Source organism: Lissotriton vulgaris, chromosome 10, assembly GCF_964263255.1.
Source record: "Lissotriton vulgaris chromosome 10, aLisVul1.2, whole genome shotgun sequence".
NCBI lineage: Eukaryota > Metazoa > Chordata > Amphibia > Caudata > Salamandridae > Lissotriton > Lissotriton vulgaris.
The window spans coordinates 277077171-277094323 of record NC_141698.1 but is presented as its reverse complement, the minus strand read 5'-3'; the positions used below and the strand labels follow the sequence as shown (position 1 = coordinate 277094323).

The following is a 17153-nucleotide window of genomic DNA, read 5'->3' as shown; positions in this document are numbered from 1 at the left end:
AAAACAGAGTGTCCCCGCGCTGAAAACTGCAGAGAAGCTCAGAGGAATAAACACAGGTAGGTCAGACATGGGCAAGGGAAGGGGAAGAAATTAAGTGCGAGGGAAAAGAAAAATTTTCAGTTTTCCTCAATCTAATTTCAGAGGGTTCCATACGCATCTCGAGTGGGAGTTCGTTCCAGCCCTTGGCAGCCAGGTATCTGAACGAGGAGCCACCCATCCTGGCTCTAGTGATTTTAGGGATTTTGAACAACATTGTTCCAGAAGATCTCAGGTTCCTGGTGGGCCGTCGATTGTGAGTAAGCAATGTAGATATCCTGGACCGGTGCCATGTGCTATACGGTGGGCGAAGCATAAAGACTTACATTTAATTCGCTCCTTGATGGGGAGCCAGTGTTCTGAGCGCACTGGAGTTGGTGGATACCCTTTTTGCTCAAACCCAGTAGCAAGGGGTTCCCATAGTCCAGATGGGGGGTAACTAGGGCATGGACAATGGTCTTTCTGGAGTCCATGGGAAGGAGATCTAATACCTTCCGAAGGACCTTCAGTACGCTGAAGCATCTAGCTGTGACTTTGTTAACATGAGGTTTGTATGAAAGGTTAGAGTCCAATATTATGCCCAGGTTACGCACCGAAGCCACAGGACAAGGTGGACAGCCCAATTCCGCAGGCCACCACATGTGAGACCATGCGGAAGAAGATTTTCCTACCACCAGCAGCTCGGTTTTGTCGCCATTAAGGCGAAGGCAATTGTTGTTCATCCAAGCTGCCACAGAAGAGAGACAGTTGGAGAAATTGGTGGCATCTTCACTGTGGTCGGGCATAAGCTTGAACATCAATTGGGTGTCATCAGCGTAGCTGACAATGCCCACCCCATAGATCTCAACTATGCGAGCCAGGGGTTCCATATAGATATTAAACAAGGTGGGGCTCAGACTCGAGCCCTGAGGAACCCCGTGGCTCGCCTTTCTGAGAGAGGACTTAAAGGGGGGCAATGCATCTGAAAGTTCCTGCTGGCCAGGAAGGACTCCAACCACGCAAGGGCTGACCACTATACTCCCATACCAGATAGCCGAGACAGCAGCGTTGAGTGCAGCACGGTGTCAAAGGCTGCACTTAGGTCTAAAAGTACCAACGCTGCTGTCTCTCCCTCATCCACTATATGCCTAAGACTCTCGGTGGAGAAGAGTAGGGCTGACTCCGTAGAGTATCCGGCTCTGAACCCTGATTGAGTAGGATGCAGGAGCGAGTGTTCTTTCAGATAACTCATGAGCTGCCTATTCACTACTTTGTCCACCATCTTGGCACAAAAAGGGAGGAGGGATATGGGGCATGTGTGTGGTACTATGCCATTGCGCCGAAGGGCGCAGGGATCCCTGGAGTGAGCTGTCCATCATAGTGGGTAAATGGCGGGAAGACGGTGCACACAGCTAGTGTGTGGGCGGGGCCAAACGGGCGGACTTCTATGCTAGTTTACATGCCTCTTGTGTGTATAAAAGGTCAGAGACCGATCGGACCAGCAGATGAGGAGAAAGAAGACCCTGGTCACAGGAACTGCACGGGTATTGTGCTTGTGAAAGTCAAGGATGCAAAGGCCTCCATCCAGCATAACAGTTCATTTTCGACGGTAGATATGGGGAGAAAGCACACCTGCCCAGCCTCGACAAAGATTACAATTGTTTTTGGGCTGATGAATGCGTTACTGAATTTGAGCTTCAACTCGGGCACCTGCTTTATTTATATCTGTAAGTGCTTCTTGTTGAGGTTTAATTTTTGTGACAGGAGCATCGTGCCAGAATGAACCCTGCCCTTCATATTGCTACCTCGTTGGGTAAATGTATAGTGCTTTTCCTACACTACAGCTGCATAAAGTGCCAGAAGAGTTGTCTCTAGTGACCATGTGTGCGTTACTATGCCATCGCGCCGAAGGGCGCAGGGGTCCCTGGAGTGAGCTGTCCATCATAGTGGGTAAATGGCGGGAAGAGGGTGCACACAGCTAGTTTGTGGGTGGGGCCAAACGGGCGGGCTTCTATCACAGGAACTGCACGGGGATTGCGCTTGTGAAAGTCAAGGATGCAAAGGCCTCTATCCAGCATCACAGCTAATTTTCAACTGTAGATATGGGGAGAAAGCACACCTGTCCAGCCTCGACAAAGCTCACGATTGTTTGTGGGCTGATGAATGCGTTACTGAATTTGAGCTTCAACTCGGGCACCTGCTTTATTTATATCTGTAAGTGCTTCCTGTTGAGGTTGAATTTTTGTGACGGGAGCATCGTGCCAGAATGAACCCTGCCCTTCATATTTATCCAAGAAGACACCACCGGTTTGTGCGATACCTCTACTCAACTGCCCAAAATCTGCCCGCGAGCAATTTCGCGAGATTTGCGCATCGCGAAAATCCGCAAAATCCGTAAGCAGAACGGATTTTGCACCCACCCTTACACTCTATTCATCCTCCCCCTATCCGACCACCCATCATCTTGAAACACAACTTTCAAGAAGTAATGGAAGCTGTCGCCAGGTGGATGAAGAATAGCTGCCTACAACTGAAAGCAGACAAAACCGAAGTACTCATCATAGGCCCACATCCTGAAGCCTGAAACAACACCTGGTGACCCCCCACCCTTGGGGACCCAAACCCCCCACGGACCATGCACACAACCTCGTAATCATCCTGGACTCCGAACTCAGAATGGACAGCCAGATCAATGCGTCACCTCTTCCTGTTTTCACACCCTCAGTCTCCTACGAAAAACTTTCAACTGGATTCCCCTCAAACATAGGAAAACCGTCACCCACACTCTCATCAACAGCAGACTGGACTACGGCAATGCACTCTATGCTGGGACCAACAAGAACCTCACCCACAAACTCCTGAACATCCAGAATGCCTCTGCCAGAGGAGTCCTTAACCTACCGCACCTATGCCACATTACCCAACACCTGCGGGCACTGCACTGGCTCCCCGTCGAGAAGAGAATCATTTTCAAACTTCTCGCCTACCCTCACAAAGCCCTCCACAACACCTGCCCCTCCTAGATGAACTCTTGTTCCACGCACCCCAAACATCCCTCCGCTCAGCCCAGCTTCCTCTCGCAAAGGTGCGGAGCATCAAGAAGACCAGAACAGAAGGTTGCTCCTTCTGCCTCCTTGTGGCCTCCGCATGGAACACCTTCCCTCACCACCTCCGTCAGACACCAACTCTCTCCAAGTTCCTGAAGGACCTCCAGACCTGGCTCTTCGCCGAATCACCATGAGCGTCTGGCAACTACACAAACCCTGGTGGGCCCTGGAAGACCTCAGGACCTACTTGGCCTTCGAGAAAACACTGTGAGTGCCAAGGAGCTGTGCGCCCCCCCCCACCCCTCCCCCTAGTGCCATGAGACTCTCCCGGGTGAGTAGTTGCACTTTATAAACCCCTGATTGATTGATTGAACCTGCATTTTTTAATTGTAGAATTGAAAATAGTGGCCTGCGTAAGGCTACAGTTTTCATATTTCATTTATAGTGTTTTGTTTTTTCAATTAAAAGGAAAATAATGTGAACAGCATTGCAGAAGCACACATTCTAACTTTTCTTGCTGGTAAAACCCCTTAGCAAATGAAAATTGAGCAAGGTTGGCAGCTGTCATTGTCATGTCCATAGCTCACCATGCCGTATAGCTGCAGTGATACCACGCCAGAGGCTCTGTTCCTTTTGTTAGGCTACAGCGGATATCTGTAAATGAGTTATTACCCGCCATGAAAATAGATCAGCGAGTCAAGAGGGTTGTTTATGGCTTCAAAGAAAATACCTGTGATACAGAACAAGGATTACAAGGAACGGTTTCTCATCATTGTAGGATGGAAGGAATGTTTGCAAATAGTCCACTGGCAATCTCGCTGGGTAGCATTCCAAGACATTGTTTTTTAGAATCAAACATTTTATTAAGCGGCCAAGCATCACAGTACACAGCCCAGCTGCCTACATCAACTCGCGGCAGGGCGTACTCCCACAAGAATCGTACACAGCGTCTGGGCCTACAACCCGGAGGTCGGCCTGCGTAACTGTGGTTGCTTAAACACCCAACCGGATGCATCATTTCCGCAATTTTTAAATGGTGAAAGTCCAAAGCAAACAGAAAAAACGTTACCAACTACCCCTGCCCCCACCCTCTCCCCCCCTACCACTCCCTCGTCCGCCCCCTCCCACCCATCCCGGCCCACCCCAAGTCATTATTTTTTGCTCACTGCATCACCTCAGATCAGACTCAGCCATATGCATATTAGCCTTGAACCTGCTCCAGGAGGACAGTTCAGTCTGAACTGCCAAGCAAGGTGACAGACGCAAGCAACCTGTTTTGGTCTAGTTAGGCTTCTTTAGTCAGGTGCAGCTTGGCTCCAATTGTACAGATAGCATGGAACCCATGTCTGGGCATTACCTCAGTCACTCAAAAAATGATGGGAGGAATACTTGCAAGTAACTTGCCTAACCACTGAAAATTGTTTGAGGTTGCATTCCAACCTATCGTTTTTAGGTCGAGCAGACCTACACTCAATGCGTGAGCATTGAGGGTGTCTGCTTCAGACCTATTGTGGCCCGTATTTAGGAATGTGGACAGCTACCAGACGCGCGCTTTGACGAGGTCAGATTTCACCTCGGGAGCGAGCGTCTGGTAGCTGCGCATGCGCGGTGCAAAGCCTTCACACACAGACACAGGCAGCCCCCACCCCTCTGCATGCACGCACGCACACACACACACACACACAGGCGCGCGCATGCACACGCAGGCATACGGCACACATACAGGCACACTATCCCCTACCTCGCATTCTCTCTCAATCACACACAGTCACGCATGCGCACACACATTCCCTCGCGCACACACGCACACACGCGCGCACACACTCCCCCCCACCGCCCCCCCAGGCATACACACAGGCACGCACGCACTTCACATCAGCCCTGGGCCCCACTCACCGACTGCGCTCTTCCGGCGGGGCTCCTCACGGCGCGGCGCGTCTCCTCATCTGAATCGGGGCTCCCTCAGGTCAGAGGAGCCCCGCAACAGGCGCCACACTCCTCCTTCTCCCTGGCCTCCTCCTGGGGACCCGGGCTACACCGGACGGCAGGGCGCTCCATGCGCCGGCAGCTCGCGGACCTTGGGAGGCGGGACTTCCAGTCGGCCGCGAGCGGATTGGCCGGCCGGGCAAGAGCTTCCGGGCAGCGCGGCGGCGCCCTTTTAACATTTTTGTTTTGTTGCTGGCTTGTTCTACATCTGGCCCGAACAGCCTGCATGCATATTCTACATTCTTATAACCTTTGCGTCTGATATTCTTTAGTTTTGAAAAAAATGAATAGGAAAATGTGCTCCCCTTCCCTGCCGTTCAAAAATCAGTGGGCGAGTTCCAAAACCTAAAATATTCATATTGTGGCCATTAGTTTGCTGATTGAGGATGATGAAATGACGACGAGGGGGTAGAAATGGTCCCCGCTGGATTTTAAGTCCGGCCCCCTGTTTTTGACATGAAATTGCCAGTTATAAAGTGACATTTATTAGGCGACGCCTTTTTACGGCATTTTATATGGATTAATTTTGAAGCGATAAATCGGAGAGCCGTTTAATCTGCGAAGTTTATTCACTCAATGGGCGCTTTTTATGGGGGCGTTTAATGAAGGAGGGGGCTGCGGGAGGCAGTTCTAGCAGGATCTGCGTCTCGACACAAGGGTGCTCTGCCGGCTCCCCCTCCTCGTGTCTCCGACAGCCCCGCAGGCGCCCGGGAGAAGTCACAGTGGCCACAATACATCACCTGGCTTCGTGTTCTGTTGTTTCGCGCTCTGACCTTTCTCAGCGGTCAGGTCATTAAGATTACCTGGAAAAAAGGTGCGCAATTTTTGCTGCCAGTGAATAGGTTACAGTCAATACAACGCCTGGATCTTTTCGGCATTATTTCAGTTATTATTTCAGTTACTAAGTCCCTTCCGAGTTGAAAGTATAGGGTGGAGGCAAATGTCAGAATAAATAACACAATCGCAGAGTGTTAGTCTTTGGTGTGCCCTATTCTTCCCATTCTAAATAGAATATCCACCCCCAAACCAGACAAGTAACCCAGTTCTCATTTAAAGCCAAGTGGTTCACTACAATAAAAGGTTTCAGCTTTATTCGAAACTATGCGCGCCTAGTCCATAGGCATGAGGGCCAAAGAGGGGAGCTAACGCTGCGTCGGTGGCATCTGCTCTCCTCGCTTCTTAACATTTCTAACGGAGCTGGGTTTTTTCTGTTCTGTCTCACGCTACTATCCTTGTTTTATTAGAATTCGGGGAATGACGTTCTCTTCCAGCCCCGGATGTCCACAGTTAAGGACTCCCCCACCCCCCTACTCAACCAAACCAATGGCATGACAGCGAAATCTCTGAGGGCTGGGGTCCAACGGGCCATGTTTATTATTTCACAAAACAAGAGATCGCATTCAGGAATGTCACATCCCTGACGGAGATGCGCAGTTATCCTGAGAGTCCACCCTAATGACATCACGACAAGCCACATCCGTTAACTGTTGCATCCTCCTATCGTCTATTTACTGCCATCACTCCGTCCTCGCAGCCCAGATGTTGAGGCCGGAGGGAGGGTTCAGCCCCAGACATGACGAGGCCTCGCGCGCTGCGAGACATATGGGGGGCAGCGCACACATGTCCTTCCCTCGTAGGGGACTTATTAAGAAACACAGAGGGTCACGCGGCCTCGAGGCACACGTCACCGATGAGACTCCACAAAGACGACGCTGGTCCGAGATTCCTTCGTCGTCTCTTCGGACGGGGCTTTGCCTCCAGGTTCAGGCTGTGTCATCGCTTCACAGACAGCCAAAAACAACCCGCAAACGAGAAATCCCTGTCATGGCACAGTGAGCAAAAAACACTGGACTGGAATGTGGCCTGAGTCATTTCCAGTTGTTTACAATAATGAAAGCATTCGATCTAACACCAGTTGCGAGGCTCCAAAGCTGTACATCACATTTTTTACCCACAATTGGAAATCTTGTGCCTCCCCGACTGGCATGTCTGGAGAGTGTATGCCTTTATGGACTTAACCACCTCCAAAAGAGCGCACTCGAAGGACTGATTAACAGGTGGAGCTTGGATTGATACATTAATAGAAGGATCTTTTCTGGCATGTTTGAGAAATGTCTATTTTGTTTTAGAAACTATTCTCTTGTTTTAGAAACTCCTCTCTCAATTTTGAAACTCTTCTTCGATTTTAGAAACTCTTCTTTTGTTTTAGAGACGTTTCTCTTGTTTTAGAAACTCCTCTTGTTTTAGAAACTCATTCAAATGCCAATTGTAGCGCCTTGAATATCCACTATTGCTCTTCGATCCCCCATCATAGCTCCTGAAATACCCTATTAAGGTAATTCATGCAGCTATTTAAGTGCCTTGATGACCGTCCTATCTCAAGGGGTGCCCGTCACCACAGGTGTTCACTCACAGAAGGCCTCTGAGAAGTTGCAGTTTAATTGAGCCCTCATCCTAGTGCCTCAAGCACCTCTTCATAGCGCACCCAGTACTCCCTCCTATCGCTTTAAGTACCAATCCTTCAGCCTAGCTCCCAAGTGCCTTCTTATAGCGCCTTGCAAAACCCCCTACTAGCGCCTGAAGTATCAATTCTAGTGGCTAGAGGACCCAGCAAGCTGTTCAAGTGCACGGGCATTTACGGAAATGTTTTCGGGGGGAGGCGGGGGGGGGGGGGGGGCAGCATTTTAAAGTCCTCCATCCTCCGACCCTCTCTGACTATTTCAAAGGGCAGGGGCATAGTCATAAAGGGCAAGTGACAAACACAGGGAGGGGGACAAACACCCCCAGTGCCCCCTCCTGCAAACGTCCAAGTTCGAGTGCGCTCTGTACTTGTTTTGAATAATTAGCCTGCTTACTCAAGTCGCTTCTTATAGCGCCTAGAGTATTTTATAGTCCGTTAATATCTTCAGTACCTACATGCTATGGTCGGACAGGAAATTAACCTTCCATCAATTATTATTATTAATTTTATATAGCGCCTGAATCACCCCCGGAGGGGTATCTCTGCGCTTGTGGACTGACATGTAAGTACTGGCACTATGTGAAGCATCTAGAACAAAAATGTTTTCAGTGACTTTCTAAAATGAAGGTGGACTGGACACTGCCTCATTGTAATAGGGAGCGAATTCCAGTGCCGGGTAGCGAGATACGGGAAAGCATTCCCCCCTGTCCTAGACTTCTTAATCCGGGGAACTTTAAGGAGGGATTTGGAGCTAGATCGGAGGTCTCTAAGGGGGGTGCATTGGTAACATTTCTCCGCGAGATATGCTGGACCATTGCCAAACAACGCCTTATGAATGATGCAGCAAACCTTGAATGTTATTCGTTTGCGCAACGGAAGCGAATGAATCTGCTGCAACAGCGGACTCGAAGATGATCTGGAAGGGGCATTCAATACCAGCCGTGCCGCTGTATTTTGGACTACCTGTACGGGATCTAACGAGGCCTCATTAGCCGAGTATCTATTTTCATAACCAACACATAAATAAAAAAATTGTAATTTACAATGCCAATAGCTCAAACTTTCCTAATGCGAGACCTATTGCATTGCAAATGCTTGTTATGCTTACTGTGCCACCTAAGATCAGACCCAGACATGTGCAAGTCAGCCTTGTAATATTTGCCACCCATCCCTTTTGAGTTGGATCTCCATTATTAGTCATAAAGAGTAGAGCAAGGCCCAGTTGACCCCTGCTGGGAAAGGAACTGGTCCCAAGCAACAGAGGGCAAGCTTTGGGACTTTTCTCTTTCTTCTTTGTGTAAAAAAAAAAAAAGGAAAATAGCAAAGGGTCTCACAGCCTGCTATGGGTCTTTGCCCAGGAGTGATTGTCAATTGGTGTGGTCAGAGGATTCGGTATAATGGTGCTGCAGGTGCAGGAGCACTGCGGCAGGATGGAGGCCCATGTTTTCAGTAAGAGGCAGAGGAAACTGTTCGCTTCGCAAGGTAGTCTCAGCTGGTTCATGAGGGGCTATTTCCTTGCTATCATTAGGGCTAAGGGCATCCTTGATGTAAAAAGGCAGGTATATGTGAGCTCATTTTATTTTAAAGGGACAGAGTCAGTTTCAAGATTGGAATGATGGCTAACCCTGGTGGAAAAAGGGTGATACGGGCAGCATAGACAGCCACTACCCAGGGCTGCAGCTGTTAATGATGCAGCAGGAGCAGTTGCATTTGGTCCCCGGAATGTGAGGGCCCACAACTTTAATTGGGGCTCCACAATTATGAGGATGAATGTTTTTTGGTCAATTTCTGGTTTTGTTGTGTCACATTTCGTGCTCATTATGAGCTACAGAAAAATACCTCTAAAATGATGTAATAAATCCCCGACCCTGCACTCAGCCCTGCTCCTACCCTCCCCTCAGCCCTGCCTCCTCCCCCAAAGTCCTGCCATAAAGCTTTGGAGGGGGGCCCAGCTTCAAATAATTTAGCTCTGACCGCTCAATAAAAATGTTTTCAAGACCTCTGTGCTGTAGCGAAGACATAAAGCTCATTCACATTTTGTGCAAACATAATAAAGATTTTCCCAAGAAAAATGCTGCAATATAACTGTATGTATTGACTCAAGTGGAGGAGTATTCTAAGCTGGAGGAAAAACGTTATTTAGACCCTCCAGAAAGTCCTGTACAACTACGATAATGAAAAGGGTCTCCGAGTTGGACTCTTTTGGTAGGCTGTCATAGTTGTCAACTGTACCTTACCTGACAATTCTCGTAGTTTTGACTTTGTCTGAAGGTAGTAAGACAGCCCTGTTCTTTTAGTGGCAATAGATATAGACCCTCAAAGGTGAAAATTACATTTGTTGGCTGGTTTTGGAAGTAAAAATGATGGGAAAGGTTGGAAAATGAGTTTGTGTTATGGGTCCCCCGCTGTCAAGTCCTTCCTACAAAAAAACATTTTGAACTGTTTGATTATTATTCCCTCACTAGAGTCCAGAAATTCATAAAATATTGGTTTATTGAATTTTCTCCCAACCCTCAGCTCTGGGATCCGTAGCCTAGAGGACGTGTGCTTGCAGGTCACAGACCTACAGCCCGGATTAAAGAAGCTGCGTAACCTCCTCCCGGAGCATGGCTGCTTGCTGCTGTCCCCTGGAAACTTCTGGCAGAATGACCGCGAACGTTTCACTGCTGACCCTGACCTCATACGTACCATACACCAGCATGAGCCGAAGACGCTGCACACCTCGGCTACACTGAAAGGTAGGTGGTTACCAGCATGCAACTCCAGTGCAAAGATCAAGAAAGATCACATTGTGACTAAAATGTAACATGGAGTCTGATGCTGTGCACTCTGCATATGCTAAACTGGGAGGAGTGGATCACCTCAGATAATGTGCAGTGTAATGCTGACCCCGAGCCAATTGCATTACTAACCACAAACGCACTATACACCCATGCCTTGAATAAGCTGATAGGGACGCTACCATCCAATCCCATACTCCGCCAGATTCAATCCTAATGCTATTTTTAACACTGCCCGTCCCCAGTTGTAAATTTGAATTATTCTCTTACAAGGTTGCATAAGCCCTAAACACTGAGTGTTAATCATACTGAAAGGAGATAGCCTCTAACCACCCTGGCAGACTGTCCACAGTACTCCCAAATATTGGCCTACCCCGTAGGGCTCCTCCCCTGCTGTCACACCCAAAATGGATTAAAAGACAATACTGCGCACCCCACATTCTTGACACAGAACATGGGTAAGGATGGTGTTCAAGAAGGATTAGTAACTTACCTGTAATCCTAGTTCTCTTCCAGGGTATCCTCATCGAAGTCATAAGCACTAGAATATTCCCGCCCATGCGCGGGACCCCGGAAACACAATCATATATGTGCCCCACATATATGTATCTCCCTCTCTATCTCTCTCTCTCGATATATACATATATATATATATATATATATATATATATATATATATATCTATTGGTGTGTCAGACTGGGCACTGAATAAATCTTAAAACTTAAGTTGCTGTGTGTGGCGTCCTTTGTGGAAAAACTGACCTTGGCCTCTGGTCTGGCCCAACGCTGGCACCCGCTGTTGAGCGATCCTGCCTTTTGACCACATTGCAGCAAAAAAAAAAAAAAAAAAAAAAAAAATATATATATATATATATATATATATAATTCAAATGCAAATGCAGCCTCACACACTGACCTGTCACCCCTGAGGCATGATGGGAAGCTGCTGGGGGTCATGCCTGCCTTAAAGGCACGGTGCCAGTTTATTGCTATGTAGCTATGAGTTAGCGTTTCAGCCTTTTTAGGCTATGTTTCTGCAATGCAGCCTGGGAGCTGTCAATGGCTTTCAGTCCTATCTGAGAGTTTGTGCTAAGTGCTAAGCATTAAAACAGTTTTTAAACATGTTCTGCTGTTGTTTTTCAGCTCTAGTGTGTATAAGGCTGCATTTGCTTTTTTATTATATATATATATATTTTTTTTTTTTCGAGTTCGAAAATGGTGGGAGGCAACTTCACTCCAGAGCTATGTTGACTGTAATCGAGTCCCAAGAGGTTTGAGAATTTTCACCATTCCCTCTTACGAGAACCCGGACCCACAGTTACTGAAAGATTGGGCATTGTACACTGCTGAAAGCAGCAAGGGGATGCTACTAATGCTAATAAAATATGCCTTGAGTGACAGGGAAAAAGCCCTTGCCGAAATCCAGAAACTGGAGTATTTGATCAGCAAGGACAAAGACACCAAGTCAGCTGAGGATTTGCGGAACGTTATGCAAAAAAGACTAAAAGACTACGAAAATGGCATCAAAAAGAGAAAACAAACCAAATTTTTGAGAGACGAACAGGACTACCTAACCGGTAGAATCCTAACCTTCGCAAAAAAATTTGATGCGACAAGGAAAAGACTTGCCCAAGGAGGACCAACACACTCAGGGGCAGTAACTTCGGAATCTGAGGCATCCCAATCGGAGGATGAGTCTGCCAAGGGTAACAAACAGAAGAAGAAGACCAATGTAAATGAGGATACAGTCCCCGAACCTTTTTTAGACGAATATCAAGTGATGCAGGAGACAAGGTATCGACCACCAGCACAAGCATCACAAAAAACAACATCCAAAAAAGGAAAAGGAAAAGGAAAACAAGGCGCGGCAGGAGAGGACGCTCAAACAGCACCACCAATGGTGACTCGCAGCAGAGGGAGAAGAGGAAGATGGCAATAGAGGAGGAACACACTATCATCAATCTCTAAGAGAGGACACTCACAACACATGAAGAGAGTGTCCTCAAAAAAGGACTTACATTCTGTCCCACTGCCAAATTTGACCCAGTCCAAACCAGGATTGATATTTTCAAGTTTGTTCGCAAACTAAAATTACAGAAAATCTTCGCAACCAAAAATCTCTCAGAGGTAGCAGAGAACATGGCGGAAACTACAACATCCGAAGCTTGCCTTGTAGCCAATGATCTCCCAGCCCTCATAGTGGCTCATAGTAGCCCTCAGAAGACATACCAAGTTCAGCGGAGGTTCTAAGAAGGGAGGAAATCACACAAACCAGAGACCTAAGTCATTGCAAACGCAAATCCAGATTTTTACCTCATGTAACACATGATGCTATAGATGTCTTTAATGACGCTATCCTACAGGACATGAAAAAGATGATAAATAAAAATCCGGAACTGACCAAGAAAACTTCCAATATCTCAAGATCGGAATGGGAAGAGATAAAGTCCCTCAAGGAAGACACTACCATCGAAATAAAGTCCTCTGACAAAGGGGGCAATATTGTCATCTTCAGCAAAGAGCAATATAAAAAAGAGGCGTTGAGGCAATTGAATGACACCGATTGCTACAAAATTGTGGACAGAAGGGATTTCGAGAACTGTGTCACCGAATATCACAAATTGCTTGGGGGTTGGAAAGAGGAGGGGATGCTCAATAAACACGAATATGATTACTTGCTTTGTGAGCAGCCTATCATTCCAACATTCTACCATCTTCCCAAGGTGCACAAGGACATCCGAAATCCCCCAGTTTACTCGAAAACACATCGAGATTCATAGATGGATATTTATCTCCATTTGTAAAAGATTTACCTTCCTATGTTCGAGACACCCAGGATTTTATAAGGCAGATTGAGGGCATCGGGTGGGAGGATGACATGCTTCTCATCACCCTTGATGCTACAAGTTTATACACCTGCATTGAACACCAGAATGGTATCTCTGCCGTCAAATGGTTCCTGGGCAAGAAGAGTATGCAATACCACCAGCATAACAAAATGATAGTGAAAATGACTGAATTCTGCCTCCGCAATAACATGTTCTTATTTGCAGGTAACATGTACCACCAACTGAGAGGGACCGCGATGGGCACGTGCTTCGCCCCCAGCTACGCGAACCTTTTCGTGGGCTGGTGGGAGAAGCACGTGGCCTGGGGGGGGCCCAATGAAAAATGGCTTGATAACATTATGATCTGGTCGAGATACATAGACGACTTGTTTGTCGTTTGGCGAGGCGACGTCTCCTCGGCTGAGAAGTACGTGGCGGGGCTAAACGACAACGAGTTGAACCTCAGATTTACCAGCACAATGAGCAAAACATCTATACACTATCTCGACCTAGAGGTCTTTGTCAAGGAGAAAACCCTATATACCAAGCTCTACCGCAAGCCCACGGCTGGCAACACCGTGTTACACGCGGCTAGCCACCACCCGAAGAGCATGGTAAAAAACATTCCCTTCGGAGAACTACTGCGCATCAAAAGGAATTGCTCAGATTCTAGCGATTTCATGCAGGCGCAGGAAGGGGCGGTAACCAGATTCAGTGAGAGAGGGTACTCCAGGTCATTACTCAGTGAAGCAACCAGGCGAGTAGACCTCATTGACAGAAAAGACCTCATACAAACTGTCACCAAAAACAAAACAGATGACTGCACAACTAGGATGATCACCAGTTACAACATGCGATCTAATGAACTGGTGCAGATATTCAACAAGAACTGGCACATCCTAGGCACAGATTCAATACTGAAGGGACTGATACCAGAAAGGCCGTCTATCACTTATAGACGCTGTCAATCTCTTAGTGACCATTTGGTGAAAAGCCACTACACTGACCCCCCCAAGAGTATAAGAAATAAGCCCATCAATGGTTTCTTCCCATGCATGCACTGCAAGGCATGCAAATACAGCAAGAAAAGAACCAAATATGAAGGGAGGATGAATGACCCAAGGCCAATGAGAGAAATAAAGAAATTTCTGAACTGCAATTCAGAATTTGTAGTTTATTGCCTGGTATGTCCATGTACTAAAAGATATATTGGTAGCACCATCAACCAAGCCAAGAAACGCATCCTGGAACACATGCGTGCCATCACAAATAAGGATAAGAACTACCCGGTGGCACGCCATTTCGAGACCCACCATGGAAGCAACAGGGATCTTTTGTCCTTCTACCTTATAGATCAGCTAGATAGAAGGGAGCGAGGTGGGGACAGGACAAGGCTTCTTAGAGCAATGGAGTCCAGGTACATCATTGACCTTCAAAGCATGCAGCCGAAAGGACTCAACAATGATGAAGAACTTTGGGTACACTTAGAATAGCAAGCATTTACTCCCAAACTGGTTCAGAAAGAAAACACCCATACTGCAATAAGAACGAGTTAAAAACTGCAATTTAAAAAATGTAACTTTCTAGTTGGCAGCAAAGAAACTGGTAATAAGAATTGAGATTCACATGGATCCTTGCCCATACAGGGCTCCATAATATGTGTTGGCTAACAAGGCAAATATATTAATTGTCCACCTAGCCCATTCAGGGCAGAACAAAATATGTAAATATATGAACTATGCATAAATAAGTACAATTTTCATTCTTGAAAATTGTCGAAATGAAATTACATCACATAAGGTGGATACAGAAAAAATACATGCATATATATAACAAATGTCTTTCGACAATATGCCTTGTCATCCAACCGCTGTTTTTAATATTTTCTTATTATATGAACTTTTGCACTTGCACTTTTCCGATATGTCATTTTATCCCCTTGTTGAAATGGTAAACAACGCTACAAACGAGTTGTGAATTTGCACATTTGAATATGGCCGCCACAAAACATCTAGGCGAGCAATAGTCCGCTTTCTATGTTTGGGGAAGTGGTGGGGGATTTAATGGCAGTGTACACAATGTATGGCTGACACTGAGGAAGCCAAATTGGTGAAACGCGTATGTCAAGGGGGCAGGGGGGTCTGCCAATAAACCACTGTGGTTAAACAACAACTTGGAGTGCCGTCCTTTTTTGACCTCTGGGAGAATTACGGAGGTGTGTGCGAACATATATATATATATATATATATATATATATATATCTCCTGCTCCTGGGTCTGCCACACAAAGAAGGGAACACTCGAACAGCTGCCAAAGGTATGACCCTTAACCTTTTATTCATTGGTACAGATTGCACTTGCACGCAGACAGGATAGCAGTACCTTCGTCATGCCTGACGCGTTTCAATTAATTCTTCCTCAGAGGCTTAGCGACGGAGGATTAGTGCACACTCCCCCACGCTGATTTATTGAGCCATATCGTGCTCACTGCGTTTTATATATATATATATATACTTGTACCTGTGATAGTTTTTCAACACAGGACACGCTTCACCTAGTGATGTTTTGTGAACACTATTTGTGCCCCGAAAAAAATTCCTATACCCAATTCTGAAAGATCTTCATTTTGTCCAGGTGAGGCCTGCTCTTCTACATTTGCAAATGCTTAATTCTGTGCAGGTCACATTTAGTGTAGCCAGTTTTTTGGTAGCGGCAGCTCGAATAAATAAATTAAGACTCGCCCAGACGACCATATAACTAGGCCGATAATCTTTCAACTATTCTTTGAGAAAATGTATTATGAATAGTGGGAGACAGGGCTGGCCTCTTTTAACTTACACTGTTTAGCATTTACTCTTTGTATCAAAGATTTTAATTGTTTTAAGTATGAACGTATGAATTGCAATCTTGTGTATATTTGTATATCTGTAATTTTTTATCTTGTATAATGTATGTAGGTATAAAAATGAATTGTGTATTGCTTTTTATGGTTTTAATTAACCGAAATAAAGATATTTGACTGACTGATATATATATATATATATATATATATATATATATATATATATATATATATATATATATATATATATATATATATATATATATATATATATATATATATATATATATTCTGGAGATATTTAGATATATATATAGATATAGAGATACATATATGTGGGGCACATATATGATTGTGATTCCGGGGTCCCGCGGATGGGCTGAAATATTCTAGTGCTTATGACTATTGATGAGGATCCCCTAGAAGAGAATGGTCGTTTCCACACATTCACTTTCAAGCCCTTTCAAATTAATCACAGGGGTTCCATGCACTAAGCATTTCAACTAATAGATGGTAAACCAAAAATCTAACGATAAGCACTCACAGGGATGCCATAGAAGAGCATCCGTTCTAGCCAGGGTGTACAAGCAAGCATCCTTGAGAGTGTTGACAGCACCCGGAGAAGCTATTTACTTTACAGATTCATTATGTAATCAATCCATTATTCCATGCCTTCATGATGATTATGCTGACCTCATGGAGTAATACATTAGTTAAAACAAATGACAGAATCATTCATTGAGTCGGCATTTCCTAATGCAGTATTCACAACCCGTTTGAAAACACTTCATGAACTCTGGAAATCATCTTAGTCTAACACAGGTGGACCTCACGCCCGAATGTCATCCCATCAACTCTGAGTGAAGGGATTGTTTTCAGAGCAGCTCATGAGATCGTAGGTTCGTAGTTTGACAATTTCTTCATAACATAGGGGTTGTTAGGTCAGGTGTTGCATGTGCAGTAATGTCAGGGTGATATTGGTCCATTCAGCAGTCTCATGTACTATAAATGCATTCTCAAAAATGTTTTGCAATTCGTGCACCATCTCTTAGCGTTGTATTTTGCGTCGGTTCGACCTTTGTAATGGACTAATAAATCAGTTCACAAAATCCAGAATTGTAGTTGGTCGCAAATCAACTTTTTTGGATAATTCAGTTCACTTGCAAATTGTGACCCACTACGGTTGGCTACAATC

At 45.9% G+C, this 17153-nt stretch overlaps 1 protein-coding gene across 2 annotated transcripts in view; it reads left to right on the top strand.

The window, feature by feature from the left end:
• SCAP (SREBF chaperone) overlaps positions 1 to 17153 on the top strand; it is an 833069-nt gene that overhangs the window by 384885 nt on the left and 431031 nt on the right. For both annotated transcript variants that reach the window (XM_086941009.1, XM_086941010.1), the window contains one exon: positions 10027 to 10247. In XM_086941009.1, coding sequence (XP_086797135.1) covers positions 10027 to 10247 — 221 coding nt within the window. The remainder of the gene's footprint in view (positions 1 to 10026; positions 10248 to 17153) is intronic.